Source organism: Notamacropus eugenii, chromosome 1, assembly GCF_028372415.1.
Source record: "Notamacropus eugenii isolate mMacEug1 chromosome 1, mMacEug1.pri_v2, whole genome shotgun sequence".
NCBI classification, from domain to species: domain Eukaryota; kingdom Metazoa; phylum Chordata; class Mammalia; order Diprotodontia; family Macropodidae; genus Notamacropus; species Notamacropus eugenii.
Window position 1 is genome coordinate 370,257,139 of NC_092872.1, and position 23,140 is coordinate 370,280,278.

At 41.3% G+C, this 23,140-nt stretch overlaps 1 protein-coding gene across 4 annotated transcripts in view; it reads left to right on the top strand.

Annotated features, from left to right (window-relative positions):
• Positions 1-3,013: 3,013 nt before the first annotated feature.
• Positions 3,014-23,140, top strand: part of ARHGAP26 (Rho GTPase activating protein 26) — a 528,529-nt gene continuing 508,402 nt past the window's right edge. For 3 of the 4 annotated variants that reach the window (XR_011971925.1, XM_072630633.1, XM_072630631.1), the window contains exon 1: positions 3,014-3,709. Coding sequence is in view for 3 of the 4 variants with exons in the window: in XM_072630633.1 (XP_072486734.1) it covers positions 3,556-3,709 (154 nt within the window). In the remaining variant the exon portion in view is untranslated. The remainder of the gene's footprint in view (positions 3,710-23,140) is intronic. The other variant, XM_072630632.1, reaches the window with a different exon arrangement.

Below are 23,140 nucleotides of genomic sequence, written 5' to 3' on the forward strand. Positions count from 1 at the left end.
AAACTTCCTTAGTCCTTGCATAGCTTCTGCCCACCAAGCCCTGGACTTGTCAAGAAACTCTGTTTGGAGTCATCTGAACACCTTCCTGGTATGATAGACCATCTAGCCTGGAATGTCAGATAGACTTGAATTCAAATCAAACCTCAGATATGTACCATCTATATGGCCCTGGGCAAGTCACTTAACCCACTTTTCCTCAGTTTCCTCATCTGTAAAATGGGCTGGAGAAGGAAAATGGCAAACAACTCTACTATCTTTGCCATGAAAATCCCAAATGGGGCCACAAAGAGTCTGAAACGACTGAACAACAACGAATACCTTCCTGTTACCTTCATAGGCACACAGTATTTTAAAAATTGAGGAGATGTTTCTGGAGCGCTATTTAATTCCTTGGAGGAAAGAATAACTATAAGCAAAATGAACATTTCTAAGCTCAAAAGAACAGTGAAATAGTCAGGTTTGTAAAATCTTTAACAGTCGATTCTTAACCTCTTGGCCTCAGTTTCCTGATCTGTAAAGTGAGAATATTGGATTAGATGGACTCTAAGGACCCTTTCAGTTCTAAATTTATGCTCTCATCTACCTTGTTCCCTTACTTACACCTAGGATTACAATTAATTGACATATCATGAGCTAAGTTTAAAGTCCTGAAGCAAAAAAAAAAAAAAAAAAAAAAGAAAATTCAGCAAAGACATATCTATCCTTAATTAACTGCAAAGCAAACATATAGCAAGCAGAGAACTCAACCCTGGTCTATTCTCAACCGTGTAAGTTAGGGGATATTAGGGTAGCAATTACACCTAGTAATTTCCTTAAATCTCTAAGACTACCTGTATGGAACTAATAAAAATGATTCTCTTCAGGCAGACAAGGTAAAGGAAACCGTGGAGACAAAAACAATTTCCTCCAGGTTAAGTAGGGTAACTTTTAAAACTGGAACAAGCCCTTAGAGGCCAGGTCACCACCCCTTAGAAATCAAACAAAAGAAAGCCACCCAAAGATGAAATCAACAGAACATTTGAATTTCCTGCCTTTTTTCAAGGTTGATTCATGGTCATTGTTAGTGTTTGTATCATGCTTCTAAATTCCCCTCTTTTCCCCACCCCACTTCTACACTGCAGAAAGAAGCAAATCTTTTGTGGTAACTCTTAAATAAACTTCCAGTATTAACTGTTTATATACATTTGTTTTTATAATTATCTACCTAGTCCCCATTAAGGTCACAGAAAAGTGAGTGATTATGGGCGTGGTAAAAAATATTCTCTCTTGAACAAATGAGGGAATAGTAACTGAAGCGCTGCAATTAGGCATTCTGTATTCGCTGTACTCCTGTTATCAAACAAATTTGGACTGTTACAAAGACTATGACAACTAGCTGGTACACTGGAGAGGGTGCTGGTCCTGGAGTCTGGAGGACCTCAGTTCAAATTCAGCTTCACACCCTTAATAGCTATGTGCCCCTGGGCTGGGAAAGTCACTTAATGTCTTTGCCTCATTTTCCCAGTCTGTAAAATGGGCATAATAATAGCACCTACCTCTCAGAGGTTGTTGGGATGATCAAATGGGATAATGTCTGTAAAGTGGTTGGTACAGTGCATGCCTGTAAGTAGGCACTATGTAAATCTCACCTATGATAGTTAATTCCTTATAGCATAATTATATTTCATTACATTCATATATCATAACTTGATTGTCCATTCCCCAATTGATGATCAACTCCTCTAACTCATTGATAGATGTGGACACTGAGGGCCAGGGGAAGGGAAAGCTATTTGTCTAACTTTCACACAGAGGCAGAATCAGAATTGGTAAAATCTCTATCCTTAACTGCTGGTGGAAGTGTTCCTCCAGATACCTTGATGGTCCATCCAACATCACATGTATTTATTACATGTCTATTATGTGCACAATCCTGGGGATACAAAAAGAACGAATGATAAACACTGCTTGCCCTTAAGGACCTTACATCCTGTTTCCTAAAGGGCAAGGTGGGCTCTTTGTAACATCTTTGTAACATTGTCACAACATCTGCCTGTATGAAACTGAAAACCTTTTTACAATTTTAGGATTCTCAGTACTTTATACTTTGCTCGCTGGCCCCCTTAAAGGATAAAAACAGTACGTAAAAGAGCACTGGACTTGAGGAGTTCTGGCTCTGGCATTTAATGTGATTAAGGAGAATCACCTCCCTGGGCCTTGGTTGGTTCCTTGGTAACTAACGTTTGATCATCACAGCACCAGCGTTCTCTACGTGGGATGTTTCCGTGTCACCCTCGGGCTCTCCTGATGCAAGGCACCAAATGTGGCCATGAGAGCTTCAGGTCAAAGGCCAAGGGCACAGCCAGAGCCTTAACTTAAAGGTTTGAATGCGTAGCAGGTCTCAGCGGCCTCTCGTGCCTTTCCACTGAGGCCATCCTGGTGTCATAATTCCTATTCTCCCTAAACCGGAAAAGAAGGAAGGTTAATGCCACCCTTCGGGGCGCCTTCGGGTCCTGGCAATAAATCTGAAAGGCAAGCTGGCAGGCGTCTTTATCTTGAGTGTGTGCAAGGCGCGTGGGAGGTCAACTAAATTCTCCCGCGCAGGTTGGGGGTGGGGTACGGCACCTTCCTGGGGGTAGGGCTGGAGCCCGAGGTTTAGGACGTGGTTCCAACCTTGTAGCACCGCCCCCCCCCCCAATACCCCATAGGGTTCCCTTGCAGTACCCGACTTCTTTGGAAGAGGACACACATCTCGGTGCGTGGGCAAAAAAAAAAAAAAGGGACTCCGGCTCCGACCACGCCCCTCCCTCCTCTTCCTCCTACTTCTCCAGGACCCCTCCTCTCTCCTTTCTCCTCCCACGGCTCCGGCCACTCCCAGCGAGCCGGCCGCTGATTGGGCCCCACGCGCGGAAGGGCTTCCCGGCGCCGGGCAGGGAACCCCCTCCTCCGCGCCCTCCCAGCGCGCCCATGGGCCGGGCGGGCGCGACTCCCCTGATTGGCCCTGGCGGGATGAGATCATGGCTAGCAGGTTCGGGAGGCCCAGACCGCGGCGGCGGCGGCGGCGGCAGTAGCGGCGGCGGTAGCTGCGAGAGGGCGCTCCAGGCAGCGGTGCATTGAATGGGGAAGGGAAGGCGGCAGACCTGCGCTGGGCTGCTCCGGGGCTGCCCGCGGCTTTGCAGTGTGCGCCGCTCGCCATGAGGAGTGCCCCAGCGCTCGCCTGCTCTTCCTGCTCCCGGCTGCTCTTGCTCCGGGTCTTCTGAACCTACGGCCGATGCGGATCGTGGGGTACCCCAGAGTCTGCTCTTCGCTCCCCGCTGGCTCTCGGGGTCCTGCCCGCCCCCTGTAAAGAGCCGGAGCCCCACCTGTGGAGGAGGTGGCGCAGGGCGCACTCTGCGGGGATCCGGCTGCGCTGGGCTTGCGAACGAAACGAGAACGTTTTGCATTTTTTTTTTTTAGGATAGAGGTGCCGAGAGCTAGTGCAGGGGTTCGGGACACGGAGAAGGAGGAGAAGGAGGGAAATCTCTGGGCTAGTCTGTCCTTGGGGAGAGGTTTCCTCCCCCAAGCTTGGGGGAGATTATGGGACTCCCAGCCCTGGAGTTCAGTGACTGCTGCCTGGACAGCCCGCAATTCCGAGATACGCTCAAGTCTCACGAAGCCGAGCTGGATAAGACCAACAAGTTCATTAAAGAGCTCATCAAGGATGGGAAAACCCTCATCTCGGCGCTCAAGAGTAAGTGCCGGGAGGCGTGCGTCTATCTGGCCCCAGTCGGGCTGGGGGGAGCCCTAGGGGCTGGGGAGGGCTGCGAGCTCCCGCGGGGCAAGGGCGGGGGGCTTCTAGGGGGCGGGATCCGCGGCTCGGTGCTGGGAGGTGATGCGGTCGGGGCATCTTCTTGGAGACTTTTATCGCCTGCTTTGCTCTGGGTTTTTTTTTTTTTTAATTCCCCCCTTTGCGGGCACTGATTGACAGACCACTATGCGGAAAGGTTATTGTAATGAGGCAGGAAGCAGGAAAAAAATGGAGCGAGCTGGCAACAATTAGATGAGGTAAGGGGAGGACCCATCGGTGGAACGGAGGCTTGCATTCCGGGTTGTCGTGATGTTTACCAACAGTTCTGCTGCAGTTTAGAAACACTAGCGCCGAGCGGTAAATATTGCCCCTGTGGGTGGCTGTGTGTGGTGCACAGGTGTTAGAGGAAGATCTGCGGAGCCAGATAAGGAATGCAGAAGCCTTGGGTACAATGCAGCCCTTCAGGGGAGCTGGAAAGCGATACCTCTGGGTACCCGTTTGGTATGCAGTTGGAAAGGACGCTGATCCTCTTCTCTGCTCACCCTTAACCCTCCGTTAGCCAGCAGTATCTCGCCAGAACTTTGCGAGCGTGTCCCCTTGGCAGGGACTGCGTTGCATCCCTGCTCGCAAGCAGGGCTGCTGGGTTCCTTTGGTCCTTTAGCAAAGTAGAGTCTCTGTTTTGTTTCCCCCCTTTTAGAGGTGTCTCTTCATTTTTTTTCTGACTGCTTATTGCCGCTTGTGTGTGTGTGTGTGTGTGTGTGTGTGTGTGTGTTTGTGACTAGTTTTGACTTTTACAGTCTTTGATGACAGGCAAGTAACAGAAATGGAGGCTCCAGTGTTTAGGTTCCTACTGCTGAATAGCAGAAGGTGATGCGGGTGGGAGGACTCGAATCAGACAGAGTGTTCCTCTTGAAAGTGTGGGTGAGAGTTTAAAAATAGATAGGCATGTCTCTGGCTCCCTTCCCTTATCTCTCTCCCCTCATCCCTCAATACCAGTGGACCTGAGCAAGTAACACTGAAGTCTTGATTGAGGCTTGACTTGATAGGTGTTCATCGATTCCTATATTCTTTTACCTTTTTTAGATTTGCCAGAACAACCCCCCTCCTTTTTTTGTATACGAAAAGTGCAGTTTGATTCGTACTTAATAACTTTTCTAGAGAACACTGGCAGACTTAGAGTTAGACGAGTTAAAATCCATAGTGTTGTCTCCTCCTCCGGATTGTAAGTGTCTCGGAGGGTAGAGACTGCCCTTTGCCTCATTTTGTATCCCTTGCCTTTGGTACAGTGCCTGCAGCAGACACCTATTGCAGGTGTTTGATCAGTGTTTATTGATTAATTGAAATACCATTGCTGCCGAGTGACCTTGACCTCTCTGAGACTCACTTATTTATCCACAAAATGGGGGTAGATAACAGTACCTATCTCACAGGGTTGCTGTAAGAATCAAATGAGATAATTTAAGTAAAGTGCTTAGTAACTTGTAGGTTGATATATAAATGTGAACTATTATGTTGATTACTGCTTTTATAGAACTGGAAACATCTAGTAGAGGATGAATTTGGAAACTTGTGTGGCCACTCAATTTTTAAAAAAGTTACATCGATTAGGTTTTAGGGTTGGTATTGGTCTTAAGACCTTCTTAGTTTCCTTTTTTTTATGAAATGCAAATGAAGAGGCTGACATATAATAAGTAGAGCTCTCATTAGACTAACCACCCAGTGAAGTATAGATAGTGAATGCCTCTGTCCTTGTCAGGATAAGGAAACTGAGACTGAGGGCAGTGATTTCCCTCAGTTACATAGTTTAGTGTGATCTTGAACTGCAAGGGGTGTCTAGTCTGGCCTCATTTACAGATGAGGAAACTGAGGTCACAAGAGGGGAGATTTTTTTGTTCAAGGACATCTAGGTAAGTGTCAGAGGTAGAATGCAAACCTAGATGTTCTGTTGCTAAATCAGGGCTCTTTTTACTGTACCTAGTACAGTTCTAGGTGAACTCCAGAGTCCCTTCTGGTTTGAAAATTCAGTAATCTCTAGCTTATTGGTAAGGAAGGTGGTAGTGGAAAAGTGCATAGTGGAGACCAGCTGTCCCAAAAGGGAATACTGTTTGCTTCCTTGCACCTGTCTCTTCTAGTTTTAGAAAGACAACACTATTCCAGTGGATATAGTTTAATTAAATTTGGAATGAAAATGAATTAAATATATCTACATAATCTCTATATAGATGACCTATTCTGAGTCCTATTTCTGAGTTTAGGTGCAGATTTGACAGGCCTTTGTTTCAGGTTGCAGATGTTGCTGGTTACCTCTGGGCCTCTGTAGTGGTCATCTAGGTACTTCAGGTTGAATTGGCCTATGAGTTTTGGAGCAGTCACTCCAGGCAGGTTTCTGAGATGATTTGAAATTCTAGGGTGATGCTAGAGCCACTCTTCCTCTATGTGGAATCCTACTTGAGTTTAGACCTGCATTTTGAATGTAGAATAGAATGGGGTTGGTGCCTTCTGGAGGAGTCAGTGAGGGATCAAAGTGAGGAGCCCTCTGTTTGTATCAGATTTCCTTGGTTGGAAGTAGTGTGAGTGTTGAGGAAGCATGGCAGGAAATGTTGGCCTTGGGGTCAGGAGAGACCTAGGTCCAAATCTTATTTCTGATTTTTGTTGTATAACACTGAGTAAATCACCTAACTTTTCTAAACCTCAGTTTCTTTCTCTGTAAAATGAAGGGACTAGATTAGAAAAACTCTGAGATCCCTTCTAGCTCTACGTCAATGATCCTGTGATCTCTTAAGATCTCTTTTTTAGGAAGCTAGTGGACTGAGTGTGAAGACCTAATCTCATGTCTAGCCTCACATACTAGCTATAGGGGCAGCTAGGTGGTGCAGTGGATAGAGCACCAGTGCAGGAGTCAGGAGGACCTGAGTTCAAATCTCACCTCAGACACTTGACACTCACTAACTGTGTGATTTTGGGCAAGATTCTTAATCCCAATTGCCTTATCCAGGGTCATCTCCAGTCATCCTGATGAATATCTGGTCACTGGATTCAGATGGCTCTGGAGGAGAAGTGAGGCTGGTGACCTGCATAGCCCTCCCTCACTCAAAACTAAGTCAAGTACAAGTCAGGTCATCATTTCTCTGATGGCATGGTCTTCTTTGGCAACAAAGGACGAACACACACACTAGCTGTATGATGCTTAGACCTCTATTTGCCTCAGTTTCCTCAACTGTAAAATGAATATAGTAATAGTACCTACCTCCTAGGGTTGTTGTGAGTATCAGATGAGATAATCTTTTAAAAATACTTATCACAGTGCCTGGAACATAGAAGGCACTTAATAAATACTTGTCTCTTTCTTTTCAGTGCTCTGTTGTCATTGTTAAGTCTTGTCTGACTCTTCATGATCCTATTTGAGGTTTTCTTGGCAAAGATACAGGAGCAGTTTGCCATTTCTTTCTCCAGTTCATTTTACAGATGAGGAAACTGAGGAAAACAGGGTGAAGTGACTTGCCCTGGATCACCAGGTAGTAAGTGTCTGAGGCCAGATTTGAACTCAGAAGAGGAGTCTTTCTTACTCGAGGCCTGGCACTCTGTACTTTGCACCACCAGCTTTCCCCCATTTTCAGTGCTAAACTTCTGTAGTTCTTTGTCATACCTCTTCCTTGTGCTGTTTACTGGACAGATTGCTTGTTATCTTACCATACCTAGAGAGTAAGTACCAGTCTCTAAGTACAGACTAGGAGAATCACGTGTCTGGGACTTTGTACATCACTAGGCCATGCCACTGACATGTGTGATAAGGAAATTATCTGAAGGGATTTATGAGCCAGAGTTGTCAAGTGTTTGCTGCCTTAAGGGTGAAGGGTTTCTAAAAATGATGTTAGTTTTGGAAGAAAAACTGAAAGCAGGAGTCTTCTGTATGGTGGTTGCTCATTGGTAATTGGCCTACTTGTGTGGGCATCAGTGGGTGACATTCTCAAAGGATGTTTGTGCAAAGATGTGGTTGAGGAATGTTTTGTCATTTAAGTCACATATAAAATACGCCAGTCATTTAAAAAATAGTTTCTTTACCTCCTCCCCCCTCCCCAATCATCCCTTCTGTTTCTGTGGGAGCTTGAAATTATGAACTAATAGCTAGATGAACTTCATCCAGTTACTGGAATTGTGTTACCTTTTCCCAATTATATGCTAGATTTGAAGTCAGAGGACTTTGGTTAGAATTGTGTTCTGCCATTAACTGCCTTTGGATAACTTTGGGTAAATCACTTTCCTTTTTTCCTTTCTTTTTATTTTTTGAGTTAATTGCGGTTAAATGACTTGCACAGGGTCATACAACTAGTAAGTGTCTGAGGCTGAATTTGAACTCAGGTCCTCCTGATTCAGAACTGATGCTCTCTCCACTGTGTCACCTGGCTGCCTAGGTAAATTACTTTTCAAAGCCTCAGTTTCCTTTGTGAAATGAAGTTTGGACTTGATGGCCTCTCAAGTTCCTTTTATTTTTAAATCTACATTTGTGAAACACACTATTACTTTTTTAATTAATGAATATTAGTTTAATTATGTTCTTTTGCATTTTAATTAATTTGTATACTAATTTATTGTTTCTTCCTTCCACCGCCCCTGGCCAATTAAACAGTTTTCAAAAGAAGAAAAAGAAAAACCTTTATAACAAATATGTGTAGTTGAGCAAAACGAGTATCCCCACTAGCCATGTCTAGAAATATATGTTATGTTCTTTTCCTTAAGTCCATTACTTCTCAAGTAGGAGATAGAGTGTTTTATCTTCATTCCTCTTGGCCTTCTGGTTTGTCATTGCATTGATCAGTTCTAAAGTCTTTCAGAGTTATTTTCTTTCTAAAGTCATTGTACAAATTGTTCTGTTCAACTCATTCTGCATTCGTTCATAGATAACTTCCTAGTTTCCTCTGAAACTGCCTATTTTTGTCATTTCTTATGATACAAAAACATTCTACTATATACTATATATTCTATGTTTGTTTACCATTCCCCAATAGGTGAACACCATCTTAGTTTTCAGTTTCTAGCTACTATGAAAAGAACTGCTATAAATATTTTTCCATAGATAGGTCATTTCCTCTTACTCTTTGGGGCAGAGGTATGGTGGAATCTGAGTATGAAAAGCTTAGTGATTTTTGGGGAATAGTTCTATATTGCTTTCCAAAATGACTGAACCAAGTCACAGCTTCACCAGCAGTGCATGAATTAGTGTGACTTTTTTTTTTTCCAGCTCTTCCCCAAATTTGCCATTTTTCTCTTTGGTCATCTTTGCCAATTTAATGGATGTGAGGTGAAGCCTCAATGGTGCTTTAATTTGCGTTTCTATCATTATTAGGACAAACTACTTTTTAAAAATAAAATGGAAGGATTTGACATTCACCTAAATTTAATAATATTTTAGATTTTAGTAGAAGTTATCTTTTTTCTCCAGTTTGAGGCAATTAAATATATTCATTCAACAAATATTCTGCCATGAACAGAAAACTGAGTTAGCATTTATATAGCACTTCAAAGTTTGCAAAACACCTCCATGGTTTCATTTGATCCTCTCAACAGATGCTGTTATTAGCTCCATTCTACAGATGCAGAAACTTGAGTCATGAAGTTAAGTGACTTGCCCAGGGTTACACAGTAATTTCTGAGGCTGGATTCGAATTTAGATTTAGTGACATGTTGGGGTTGCTATAAAGTTCTTGACTTGGAGTCAGGAAGACTCATCTTTCTCAGTTCAGATCTGATCTCAGAAACTTACTAGCTGTGTGGCTGGACAAGTCACTTCACCCTGTTTTCCTCAGCTTCCTTATATATAAAATGAACTGGAGAAGGAAATGGCAAACCCCTCCAGTGTCTTTGCCTTAAAATACCGAATCGGGTCATGAAGAGTCTGACATGACTGAACAACTTTAAAAAAATTTTTCATTAATTTATTTTTCAGTTTTCAGCAATTGCTTCCATATGTTTAAAATTTTCCCCCTCCCTCCCCAAGACAGCATGCAATCTTATGGGTTCCACACACACTCTCTTATTAAACACATTTTCACATTAGTCATGTTGCGTAGAAGAGTTAAAACGAATGGGAGAAACCATGAGAAAAACCAAACCAAAAAATAACAGAAAAGAAAATAGTCTGCTTCATTCTGCGTTCTGATCCCATAGTTCTTTCTCTGGATGTGGATGGTATTTTGCATTGAGTCCTTTGGACATGTTTTAGGTCCTTGCATTGCTGTGAAGGGCTAAGTCTATCTGTGGCTGTTACTGTGTATAATGTTCTCCTGGTTCTGTTCATTTCACTCACCATCAGTTCATATAAGTCTTTCCATGGTTTTCTGAAGTCCACCTGTTCATCATTCCTTATAGCACAATAATATTCCATTACATTCATGTTTCGCAACTTGTTTAGCCATTCCCCAATTGATGGGCATCCCCTCGATTTCTGGTTCTTGGCCACCACAAAAAGAGCTGCTATAAATATTTTTGTGCATGTGGATCCTTTACCCGTTTTTATGTTCTCTTTGGAATACAGCCCTAAAAGTGGTGTTGCAAAGGGTATGCACATTTTTATAGCCCTTTGGGCATAGGATTGAACAACTTCTTGACTCCAGGTCCAGCCCTAGTTCCCTATGCTAGATTTAGAAGTCTGTTGGCAAAATAAAACTCCAGTTTCTGCCATCAGGGAGCTTAATTATCTATCAGAGGTGACTGGATGAAAGTTTGCTTTTTCTATTAGAATGTAAAGTCATTTTGAGTAGGCATTGTTTCATTTTTCAGTTTCATGATTATACATTGATGTTCAGTGTTCTAACACTGTACTTGGAACTTAGTGAAAATATACCTAAAAAAATTGTTGCCTGATTAACTTGTGGTTACCATCAGGCTGGGTGACAAGAATGCTGGGCCTAAACAAATTGAATGAGTTTTGTTTCAGACTCATTAATCTGTACTTTTTGCAGGCCTTCTTGGAGGTGCCTCTAGCTTTGTGCACTGCATTCTGGGCCATTAATTAGTGTTCCTGATCTGTACCATCTCTGGATTTCAACAACCACAACCATACTCATCTCAGCAGCAACAAAACACTTCAGGCAACAGAAATAGAAGCTCTAGGTAGAGCTAGAGAGCCTTGGAGAGCAAACGAGTAAATCAGACTCTTGAAGGATAAGAATGCTGATTTGTGATCAGGTAGCAAACCTCTTCTTTCAGAAGATGCTAAAGAATTTGCTAAGATTATGCATGCTCTCAAGCCTAAAGTTTTCATGTTGAAATAGCCACTTCTGACCAGAGGGGAACATGGGAACTTTGCTGTGGTTCCCTTGACCTTGTGTGGCAATAGACTTTTTTTGGGTCAGGACTTGAGTGATTACTGTTGATTGTGGGCCATTCATTCTATTTAGACATGGATAATAAAGCATTGAATGGAGAGGCCAAAAGGCTGGGTTCTGTTCTAGATACAGTTGCTTCGCCACCGCTGACTAATTCCTGTGACTGGCTAAATCACTTAAACTCTTTGTTCCTTAATCCCTCCTCTAGACAAGTTGTACCCTCCCTTACCTCCCTAGTGTGTGGTATAGATTTTGTGAGACTGAAACAGTTGTAACTTTGGTTTTAGCTACTTTTTATGTGACTGTGAAATAGTCCCTGGACCTCCGTTTTCGCATTTTTAAGAGGAGGGTGTGAGATGTGGTGATCTCTGACAACTTTCCTCTTTTCTGAATTCTGTGATCCTTTAAGAAGGACCTGTTCGTTAAAAACAATTCCTTGTGTGAGTTGCTAGAGACTTCTTTTTGCTTACTTTTGTAGGGGGTATCTTGCTATTTCAAAAAGATTGTAATTTGCAAAACCAACATTTGCTGTGTATATTTATAGAGGAAACAAAAAGTACATTGAATTCGAATAAAATTTTGCAGCTTTAAGATAAAGAAGGGACTTTTCCCTTCATCTCTTCCCCCTAGCCTGGGCCCCCGATTTGCTTTGTTCCATTTCTATAGAAAGGCATCAAATCCTACAGAAGAAAAGTTTTTTTTTAAATTGCTGCCACAGTAAAAGACTTTATAGGGTGCTGTAGTGTTCCTATAAGGTTTTCTCTTAGAAGAAAAACCAGTAGAGTTGGTATGTGATGTGTAATCTGGCATCAAGAAATACAGGAAAAGACATTGGAGTCAGAGGACCTGATTGGGCCCTAAGCTCTAATTCTGGCTTTACTATTTACTTACCTGTATGACCTTGAGAAAGTCATTTAACTTCTCTTGACCTTATTTTCCTCATCTTTTAAATGAAAAGGTTGGACTGAATGATCAGAGGTCCTTAACAGGTCTAAATTCTATGATCGTTATATTTGTTGAAATATCTCTTATATCTTATATATCTGTGTCTATATATCTTCTTATAATATCTATTTCAGGAATGTAATGCTGGCTTCTTATAATTCTATTCATGTCTTTTCAGATAAACCAGGTTACTATATTATAGCTAAGAGGCCGAAAGGACCTCAGGAAGAGCTTGAGTTCAGATCCCTCCTCCATCGTTTATTAGTTGTGTGACCATGGACAGATCACTCATCTTCTGTGAAAAGAGGGATGTTGTCTATGTATGATCTCTCCCTCACAGGGTTGTGAGGCTGAAATGAGGTAATGCCAAAAGACCTGCAGTAGGCCAGGCCTCTCCAAAACTATGTCCTTGAACATTCCTTCAGTTAACAGGATCAAAGAAGTCCTTCTAAAATGTAGCACTTGCTGGGGAAGACAGAGATGTGATCTGGTCATCCTTCCTCTTCCTGTAGATATTTCCTGTGGTAATGAACTTAGACTTAAAGGACTAGGACAACATGTCCCAGTAGTGTGGTTTTTTATATTTTGCTAGGATTTCTGATTAGACTCTTGTAAATCTTGAGCTGTTCCTTCCATGAGCCATGGTAACTGATGGTCATGTTAAATCCACAAATAATTCAGAATCCTCATTTTAGCCTAGAAATTTTAACTTATTAGTAGATATCTCCGTTGTACCTCTTTTAACAGGCGTGGGCATGAGGCCTGTTTTTTGACATATTACTTTACCTTTGTGCTACCTGGTACCTCAGCTAATGGGTAGTAAGCTCATGTGTTGGTGAATAAGATAGAAACTTTAGTCTGAGATTGGATTATTAGCCCCTGACTTATTTTGGCCCAGTTTTTCTTATGTTGAGTATGAGCCATCTTGCATTAAATTGGGAAAGGGCCTATGGGTCTCTACTAGTGTTTTATTCTTTAGGTGACCAAGAAATTGGTTTGGTTGACTTGCTTGCTGTGCAGTTTTATAGTGTAAGCTTCTGGCAGGCAGGTATGTCATTCTTTGTATTTGTATCTCCAAGGTCTAGGATGGTGTCTTGGTCCATAGGTCCTTATTGATTGATTAGAATAAGCCACTATTTTTTTTCAGAGTCAAAGGTTCACAGAATGAACTTTGAAATCATTTGGTGCCAATTTCTCATTTTAGCCGCATGACAGTGGAGGCCAAAAGATGTGATGTGACTTTCATAAAGACACATAAAGAATAAAGAGGCAAAGCCAAGACCTGAACCTAGCTCTCATAACTCCATTTCCAGGTGCTGAGAAAATTGTTGGAGTGACACTGCTTCATAGTTACCATCCTGTAAATATGAAAAAAAAACCCCTAAGTCTGAAGAGATGGTAGTCACGACACTTCCATTGTTGTATGTATGATGAAATGTCTTTCTCATGGCTCAACTCTTCTCTACCTTATTGACCAGTATTGTTGAGAGAAACTTCTGGGTCACTGTGCAGTTCTTCTGAGATTGATCTACCCATCTTCCTATTCCAGGCTGTACTGCAAAGAAGGTTGGAGTTTAAATCAGAAATCCTATCTTTTAATCTCTCTGGCTCAGTCATTGAGTACCCATGTGATGCTGGACAAGTCATTTCCCATTTCTGGGCCTCTGTTCACCCATCTGTGAAATGATGGGATTAAATGATGTCTAAGGTTCCCTCCATTGGATTTACAATCATCTTATAAAGTGACTTGGCCAAGGTTACAAATTTCATAAACTGTCAGAGCTCACACTTGAACCCGGATCCTGTAACTAAATATAGTTCACTTTACCCTACATTACTTATCTCACACTATCTTTTCACTTGGTATCAATGAAGAGCTTAGTGATACAGAGAAAAATCAAGGTGTCACAGTGTGGTAATGGCTAGAGTTTGTGTTGAAATCTCCAGCTTCTTACTTCCTGTTCAGTCTGTTCCAAAAAACCTTTGAAGACCATTGGCAATCTCCTGAGAGTTGCTAGGACTCTGAGGGAGTGAGAGGATGAAAATAATTTGAAGGGATGTGTATTTTTGTGAGTGTGTGTGTGTGTGTGTGTGTGTGTGAATCTGTATCTGTGTTTGTGTGAGTGAGGAAGAGAGAGAGGAAATGAGGGAAAAAGGGAGAGAGAAAAAAGGGAGAGTGAAGGACAAAAGGGGAGAGAAAAATTAAAAATGGAGGTTCTTAGAAGAAAAAAAATATGCTAACTGGTTAGGAAAGGAACCACAGCATTAGTAAATAGAGGAAGGGGGCCAAAGGAATGTTTACAAATTTAGAGTAGCAAGTGTTTACAAATTCCTGTAGAAAACAGAGCCGAGGAAAGGGGAAAACGGTGAGGAAAGCAGCTTGGCAGTATTGTCATTGCCTTGTCACTCTCTGTTTGCATCTGGCTCATTTCACCTTGGTGGAGAGCACGCTGCCCTGGAGAGGGTGTGAAGGAAGAAGTCCTGTGGCTTCAGCTAGCTGGGCAGTTGCCTACTGTTTAGGATGCTGGGATTGTTTGTTCCAGATTGAAGAGAATTTCTCATTTGGAAAGGTGGGAATCTTAAGACGGGTTCCTCCTGGAGGAGGCAGTGACATTGCTGTGACTAAAGGTGCTGGCTGGACATCATGTGCTGAAAAATGAAGCCTCTGTAATAGACCCTTGTCTGTCATGGCTCTTAATAAGGAGGTGCACCTGTAAAGCTTATTCTGTGCTGATTCCAGCTAAGGCCAACAAATTGGACCCTTCTCCATTCCCTTTGTCCTCCCATACATATGGACACAGACACCCTTTGAGACATGAAATATGTGTGTGTAATTGGCTGTGTGTGTGTATGTACATATAATACACATAATATACTACGTATATGTTATCTTGTGTAATTTAACTCGCTGCTACTCCTATGCTGAGGAAGCTGTCTGTGGAACAGGAGCAGACAATTCTGGGTTCCTTGTGAGGGCATGTTGGAGGCATCAAACGAGTATATTTGAGTTTTTCTTTGTATAACCAGTTTGTTCAGTAAAAATTTGTAAACTCACTATGTAAACTGAGTAATATAAATTAAATCATTTTTTAATGCTCTATGGCAGGAGTTCCTAACCTGGGTTCTGTGAACTTGGTTCAAAAAATATATTTTGATAACTTATTTTAATATAATTGGTTTCCTTTGTAATCCTGTATATTTTATTTTATCCATGATTCTAAGAAGGGGCCTTTAGGCTTTTGGGGATTGCTAAAGGAAAGAATCCCTGTTGTTGAGTCATTTCAATCATGTCCAAATCTTTGTGACCCCATCTGGGGTTTTCTTGGAAAAGATACTTGAGAGGTTTGCCATTTCCTTTTCCAGCTCATTTTACAGATAAGGAAACTGAGGCTAACAGGGTTAAGTGACTTGCCCAGGGTCACACAGCTAGGAAGTGTCTGACATGAGATTTGAACTCAGGAAGATGAGTCTTCCTGATTCCAGCCCTGGCAGTCTGTGCACTAGGCCACCTAGCTGCTCCCTCAATGGAGAGAGGTAGGGAGAAACCTTAGGATACAGGGCTCTGTGAATAGAAACTTGTTGGAAACCATGAGGTCCTTGTTGAGGAGGCTGGTAAAGTTGGACCTCATGGTAATCCAATGTGTGTTTTCTCAGGAGGTTGGAGCTAGGGGAGGAGCTCACAGTGCAACCATCTTGTAACTTCCTAATGAATATATTTTGTAGTCTTGCTCTGTTCATTTATTTCTTGAGGCTGAAAGAGAATATAAATTCTGTATCTTCTAAATATCTGTGCCGTGGGATAAAGTCCTCATTGTCCTGCCCTAGTTAGAGCTCTGAGTATATTCCTCAGGTCTAAAAAAACTTATGTCAGATGCTTTCTGTTCCGTTTTTCCTGAAGGTTGCCTTTATTGATTAAAGTTAATTATTGAGGGAAGAGGGGAGAAAAGCAATAAAATTATGGAGTAGAATTTGGCTCAACATACAGAAAGCTTCTTGAATTTTAGAACTGTCTAAAAGTGCAGTGGTCTACTTAGTATGTGAGATGGAATGTCCAGTCCCTAGAAGGCCTCTTGTGTTGGGATTGTTTTAGAGGGGATTTTTGTTCTAGGTATGCATTGGGTTAGAAAGGCCTCCAGCACCTTGCAGCTCTGAGATTTTTTAATTCTGTGAATCAGACTATGACAAACTTAAGAGATATTTCCTAACTTTTTTTTGTCCAAGCTTGTTTTCATCCACATTAGATTTCCTGATGTGGAGGAAGTACATGTACAGTGTAAAGTTTACTAGCTATGAAATGAAGAAGAATTTTTTCAGGTGAGAGTTTACGAAGCCAAGAGCCAAGTTTGTTCAGGCAGCTGCTGGTAGTGGTAGAGTGGGAAAAATACCACTTGGAGGCTCTGAGTTCTCTCTTATCCCTACTCTGCCATTACCTTCATCTCCTTTGGACCTCAATTTGTCAGCTATCAAATGAAAGGATTTGATTTCTGAGGCCTATTTTAACACTGATCTGTGATTTAGGGCCTATTTTGTGGGGTAGACAAAAGAAATAGGAGATTTTTGAGCTAAATAGCATACTAGGAAATGCAAAAGTAGACACAGAAAGCACTTGGAAACCACTTGCTTTTAGTCTGTATTTATATATCATTTAAAATTTTCCCAGATATTTTCATATCTATTGGTACATTTCTTAGATACTTGTAAGTCTTGTAATTCAAGTAAGTAGCTTGATGAATATATTGATAGACTCAAGTCAAAGAAGACTTGAGTTTAAATTTCCTTAGAAACTCATTAACCATTTTACCCTGGACAAATCACTTAAAAAGTACACTCTGTTTGCCTCAGTTTCCTCATTTGTAAAATGAGGAAAATAATAGCATGTATCTCACAGGGTTGTTGTGAAGATCAAATAAATTCTTGTATGTGAAGCACTTTGTTAAACTCTAGTAGCTGTAGAAATGCTAATTATGAGGACCATGATTCCTTTTTCAGATGAGGAAACTAGGAAAAATAAGAATACTAGTTATTGGCAATGTAAAGTCTAGGACCCACAATAGAATATTTATTGAGAGTTAATAGAATATCATCTGGTTGAATTCCCTTCATTTTTCAGTTGAGGAAACTGAGGCCCAGGGAGGTTGTGACTTGCCTAAGGTCCCAGATGCAGTAAGTGCCAAATTTGGGTTTTGACCACGCTTGCTGTATACCTATGGGAAAGTAATTTCATTTCCCTAAGTCTTAGTTTTCTCATCAATATAATGGGAATAAAATACCTTTAGGACCTACCTCATAGGGTTGTTGTAAGCATGTGTCTAGTGAGATAATTCAGTGTGGAAAATAGGTTGTAACCCTGGAAATTGCAGCCATTTTATCAAGGGTTCTTAACCTGGGAACTGGAAACTTTTCTTTTTTAAGTACTTTGGAAACTGTGTTCCAATATAACTGGTTTACTGTGTATTTCATGTATTTAATAAAACATTAAGGAAGAGGTCCATAGACTTTACTTTGTTATAAAATATAGTGGTTTTATTCTCCTAAGTATTGTTTACATTTTTCAGGGGTGTTTTTTCAGGGGTTTTCAGTCGATCAACAGATATTTATTGTGCACCTACTAATGCTAGGCTGGGGATACAAGTTAAAAAAGTGAAACGATACCTATTGTCACAGGAACTTAGATTTTAGTGGGGAGACAAGTACAGTACATATAAAATATATCCAACAAAAATTTGAAGTTGATGAATACAACAAATACAGTAAAGTAGTTAAATATATGGTAGTTTGGTAGAACACTCCCAATTGACGAGAGGGGTGGGAATAAGGAAAAGCTTCCTGCAGAAGGCTCAGCATGTGTGGCTTTCCGCCAAGGGACTTCTTGGCCTGTCTGCATTTGGTATGAAAGGCTGGGTCACTTCTGCTATATTACTACTGGAAAACTCTTGAAAGAAAACTTTTATATTCATGGTCTGTCAGAGAGTGTTTTCCCACAGAGTATCTTTGGAACTCTTGTCAGGGTTAAAGTCATTTGGGGTCAGAGCCTATAACCGCACTACGCATTTCTTAATGATATTCTGGAAACCGCCTGAGGAGGTTGGGGGCACAGTATAATGGGGAGGGAAGCTGTAGACTAGGGAAGCTGCAGAAAATGACTTTGACAAGGGAGGTGTGGAGCAGTGAATGAGTGCCCCCCAAGGTAAGCCCTGGTATTATGTACTGGTTGTCCTTGATGGTTGAGAGGAAAATGGGCTTGGTTCCTGTGCTACCTTATCTCTGACCTCATCTTTGTCCCTTCTCTTCACAGTTCTGTGAGCAGGTGTTGGTGAAGGCAGTTGGCAGAGCATAGCAGCTATTGATTGGCAGGTTGTGGGCAAAAGGATGCTAATAAGTGCAGTCTCTCTCTCTCTCTCTCTCTCTCTCTCTGTTTGCTTCTTAGGAGATAGGTGTAACATCCCTTTTAGACAGACTGGTTTTGTTTCTTCCTGTTGTCTCTGGTTCTCAGGACTGAGAGTTGTCAGCTACTCAGTAATTAAGCATGTATTAAGTACCTTGGAAGATGCTAGGGATACAAAGAGAGTGGAGCAGGCCATACCTAGGAATACCTAAGAATGAGGTGTCATTCAGGAATCTAAGCTGCTGCTGCCTGAATGGAACCCTTGGCTAGTGTGACTTTGCCTATTTATGTTACAGGAAGATGTGTTGATGCAAACATCAAGGCTGGGTGCCACATCTGCTTCTGTTCCTGTCTTATAGTTCTATTCTCAATGAAGGCATCCTGATCTCTGAAAGAAGCTTGCAAACTCCCTGCTTTGTGTAAACTACTTGTTAAAGGTTCATGGGGTCATATATTTAGACCTTAGAAGGGACCTTAGAAGTTGTAGAGTCTAACCATCTTATTGGTTAGATAAGAGAAAACTGAGGTTTAGTGACTTGTCCATCTATGTTCACACAGTGAGGATATGAGGTGAAGGTGGATTTTGAACCCAGGTCTTCTGACTTCAGTGGGCAGCTAGGAGGCCCAGTGGTTAGCTTGCTGGGCCTGGAGTCAGGAAGACTCATCTTTCTGAGTCAGTTCTGGCCGCACTTACTAGCTGTGTGACCCTGGACAAGTCACCTAACCCTGTTTGCCTCAGTTTCCTCATCTGTAAAATGAGTTGGAGAAGAAAGTGGTAAATCACTCCATTCCAGTATCTTGGCTAACAAAACCTCAAATGGGGTCACGAAAAGTGGGATACAACTGAATAACCAACACAACATGGGTAAAACCTCTGACTCTAAATCCAACATTCTTTTTTGCTGCATGCAATGGAATGATTCTTGGATTGGGAAGAAATCTTATTTCCTCTCTCTCTCTCTCTCTCTCTCTATCTCTCTCTCTCTCTCTCTCTCTCTCTCTCTCTCTAGCCAACATGCACATTCCCTGCAGAGATGCTCTGCTCCAGTGCATGCAAAATTGAGACGAATCAGATAGTGAATATTCTGCCTGAAGTCTTTTTGTTTTTTATATGCCTTTTGCCTTCTCCTGACCATCCCCCTTCCTGTCTCCTCCCTCTTGTTATTTGCTGTAATCTTAATTAGCATTAAGTCAAACCATGTATGGGGTGCAGCACATTTCTTTGAAGGTAATCGAGAGGCATACCTTCATATGTTTTACATATGAAACAGCCAAGTGGTGCTTTCTTCTCACATGATATAGGCTTTGGAACAGTCTGAATCTGATTTTAGGTTGCCCAGACTATCTGTTATGTCCCCATAGCCCTGGTTCCTGAATGCTGGAATCTGGTTGGGAACTGTACATAGTTAGATCTACATAGGTAGATGTAGGTCTGGTTGAATGATTAGACCCAAAGAGTGGTTACTGACGTGTCAATGTCAACTTGAAGCAATGTGTCTAGGACAGTGCTTCAGGGAAATGCTCTATGCCCTGGATTGGTTACCATTTTTATCAGTGACTAGGATCCTGGCATAATTTATCAAAATTGCAGATGACACAAAGCTGGAGGTGGGGTAGCAGGAGATGGCTGATTAATTAGATGACAGAGTCTGAATCCCAAAAGAACAGTGAGACAAATCTAATACATGACATTAATAAGGTTAGATATGAAGTTCTATAGTTGGGTTCAAAAACTCAGTTTTACAAGGAGGGCATGACTAGATGACAGTTTATGAAAAAAATTGGGGGACTTTAGTGGATTGTAAACTCACTGTGAGTCAACAGCATGATATGGGAATCAGAAAACACCCAAAGCTGATACTATTCTAGGCTGCATTACGATGAGCACAATGTCCAGAATGAAGGAGATTTTAGTCATCTGGTGCCATATTTTACTAAAGACATTTGCAAGCTGAAAAGCCTGTCCTGCAAAGGGTGAGTAGGATTGCTAGTGGAGACCACATTCATCTAGGAACAGGATTAAAGAAATTGGGAATTTACAGCCTGGAGCATAGAAGACTTTTCTTGGGAGGTGGACAAAAGGTAGAGGGGACAAGACAGGAGAAGAGGTAGCTGTCTGGAAATTTTGAAATATTGTCATATAGAAAAGGACTTGGATTTGTTTTTTTGTCCCCAGAAAGCAGAATATGGAGCAGTGGGAATTGCAGAGAGTCAGATATAGGCTTAATATAAGGGAAAAAACCCCAAAACTTATTAGCAGTTTAGGGCAGTTTAAAAATGGAATGAACCACCCCCAGAGGCAGTTGGATTTCCCTCATTGGAGGTCTTGAAGCCAAGGCTGGATGACCACTTGTTGGAGGTATTGAAGAGAGTTGATCTCATTAAGGTATGGGTTGGACTAGATGGATGTCTCAGCAGTCACTACCAATTATGAGATTCTGGTGATTTCACTCCTGCCCCTTTTCCTCACTTATCCAGAACGGAACTTTTTATTGAAAATAATGACATTTCCTAAATGAGATCAGAATGGAGATGGCGTGAAGAAGGGACATTGCTTTTAAAATATGTGATCAGTAAATAGTTAGATCTGGTTCAGGCAGTGAGGCACTTTGAGGCTTGATGTGACCTTCAGTTCATCTCTGAAACCCTTTTCTCTTTATACCCTAGCAGCTCCTAACGTGTTGAGCTAATGCTTGTCTCTGTAGGGAAAGATTGAGTATTTTGTATTATTTAGGCTACGAGTCTTGGTTGCTTTTGACCGGGGATCCTCCCCACCCTCCCACATCATACTAAATAATCTTTCCTTTGCTTAGGTGAATATATAATAGGATTAGTAGATCTTTGTGAATAGAAACAGGTTATATCAGAATAGATAATAACTGAAATTGGTATAATGTTTCAAAATGGTTTACTTACATCATTTTATTTTTAGCTCAACAAATCTGAGATGTAGGTGCTAGAGCTATTATTATTTCCTAGTTTACAGATGAGGCATCTTGAGTGTCAGAGAGGTCAAGTGACCTGTGGTCATATAGGTAGGCAGTAAATAAATGCCTGAGGCAGAATTTGTACCTAAAATCTGCTTAATTCCAAGATCAAAATTTGATCCACTACCTTGCTGCCTCTCCTCTGGAGTAGTAGGAAGTAGATGAATGCTATACTCTTAAAATGAACCTGCAGTTTGGAGACCAGGTACCATTAGCCCAGAGCCAAAAGGCATCAGTACTCTGGTGGCCTATATTTGCTGGTGTTAAATTCTTACATAATTTTCTTTCAACCCCATTTATATTTGTTTTTGTCCAGAAACAGTAGTTGAAGTTAAAGGGATTCATTGTCTCTGCCCCCACCCCTCCCAACCCCACTTTGCTTCCCCAGTTGGTCAGGCAGACATGGTAATTTAATGGGTAGAATGCACCCTCTGACTTCTTCCTGAGCATTGAGTCTGAGCCTCTTTCTGCTTTTCCCTCAGTCCCTTTCTCCCTTCAAGCTGATCTTGCTAGTTGGAGTGATTCCCAGGGTGAGAGTGGGCAGCAGAAAGTCCAGGACCCAGTTGACAGATGCATTGTTTTCAGCAGAAGAGAGTAGTAACTTTTGCATCTGTAATGTTTTCCATTTCCACTCTTGGGATTAAGAAAGCCAAAGCCAGCTTAAAGGGAATTTACCTTGATTTTTCTATTTGAAGTACAATCTGTTTTTCTTTTTCTTTTTTTTTGAATTCATAGTTCATCTTATATGCCATTAAAGCTTTAGAAACATTTTAGGAGTTGCCAGTGTTTATAGGTAACTTTCTTATTTATTTAATATTATTTTTCAATTACATATCAAAACACATTTTAACATTGGTTTTTTTAAAATTTTGAGTTACAAATTATCTCCCCCCCCCTTTCCCTGTCCCTTCCTTGAGAAGATAAGAAATTTGATATAGGTTATACATGTGCCATCATGCAAAACATTTCCATATTAGTCATGTTGTGAAAGAAAACACAGACCAAAAAAATCCATGAAGATAATAAAATAAAAATAGTATGCTTCAGTCTGCATTCAGACTTCATGAATTTTTTCTCTGGAGGTAGACAGCATTTTTTCATCCTGAGTTCCTTCGGAAGTGTTTTGGATCTTTGTATTTCTGAGAAGAGGTAAGTCATTTACATTTGATTTTTGTATAGTATTGCTGTTACTGCATGCAGTGTTCTCTTGATTCTGATCACTTCACTTTGCATCAGTTCAGATAAGTCTTTCCAGTTTTTTTTTCTGAAGGCATTCTGCTCCTCATTCCTTATAGCACAATAATATTTCATCACTATCATGTACCAAAACTTGTTCAGCCTTTCCCCAATTGATGGGCATCCCCTTAATTTCTAATTCTTTACTATTATAAAAAGAATTCCTATAAATATTTTTCTACATATAACTCCTTTGCCTTTTTTAAAAATCTCTTTGGGATCTAGTAGTGGTATTGTTGGATCAAAGGGTTTGCAAGGTTTTTATAACCCTTTTGCCATAGTTCCAAAGTGCTCTTCAGAATAGTTGGATTAATTCACAACTTAAATAGGTAAGTTTTTTCAGAAGGGACAGATTGGGCCCAAAAAAAGTCACATAGTCCAGCCCTCTTTTTTTAAAATAAGGAAACTGAAGCAAGAGAGGTTAAGAACTTGCTTAAGAATACAGAAGGTACTTAGATATCTTTTCTCCTTTTCCTATTCTTTTCCCTCCTTCTCC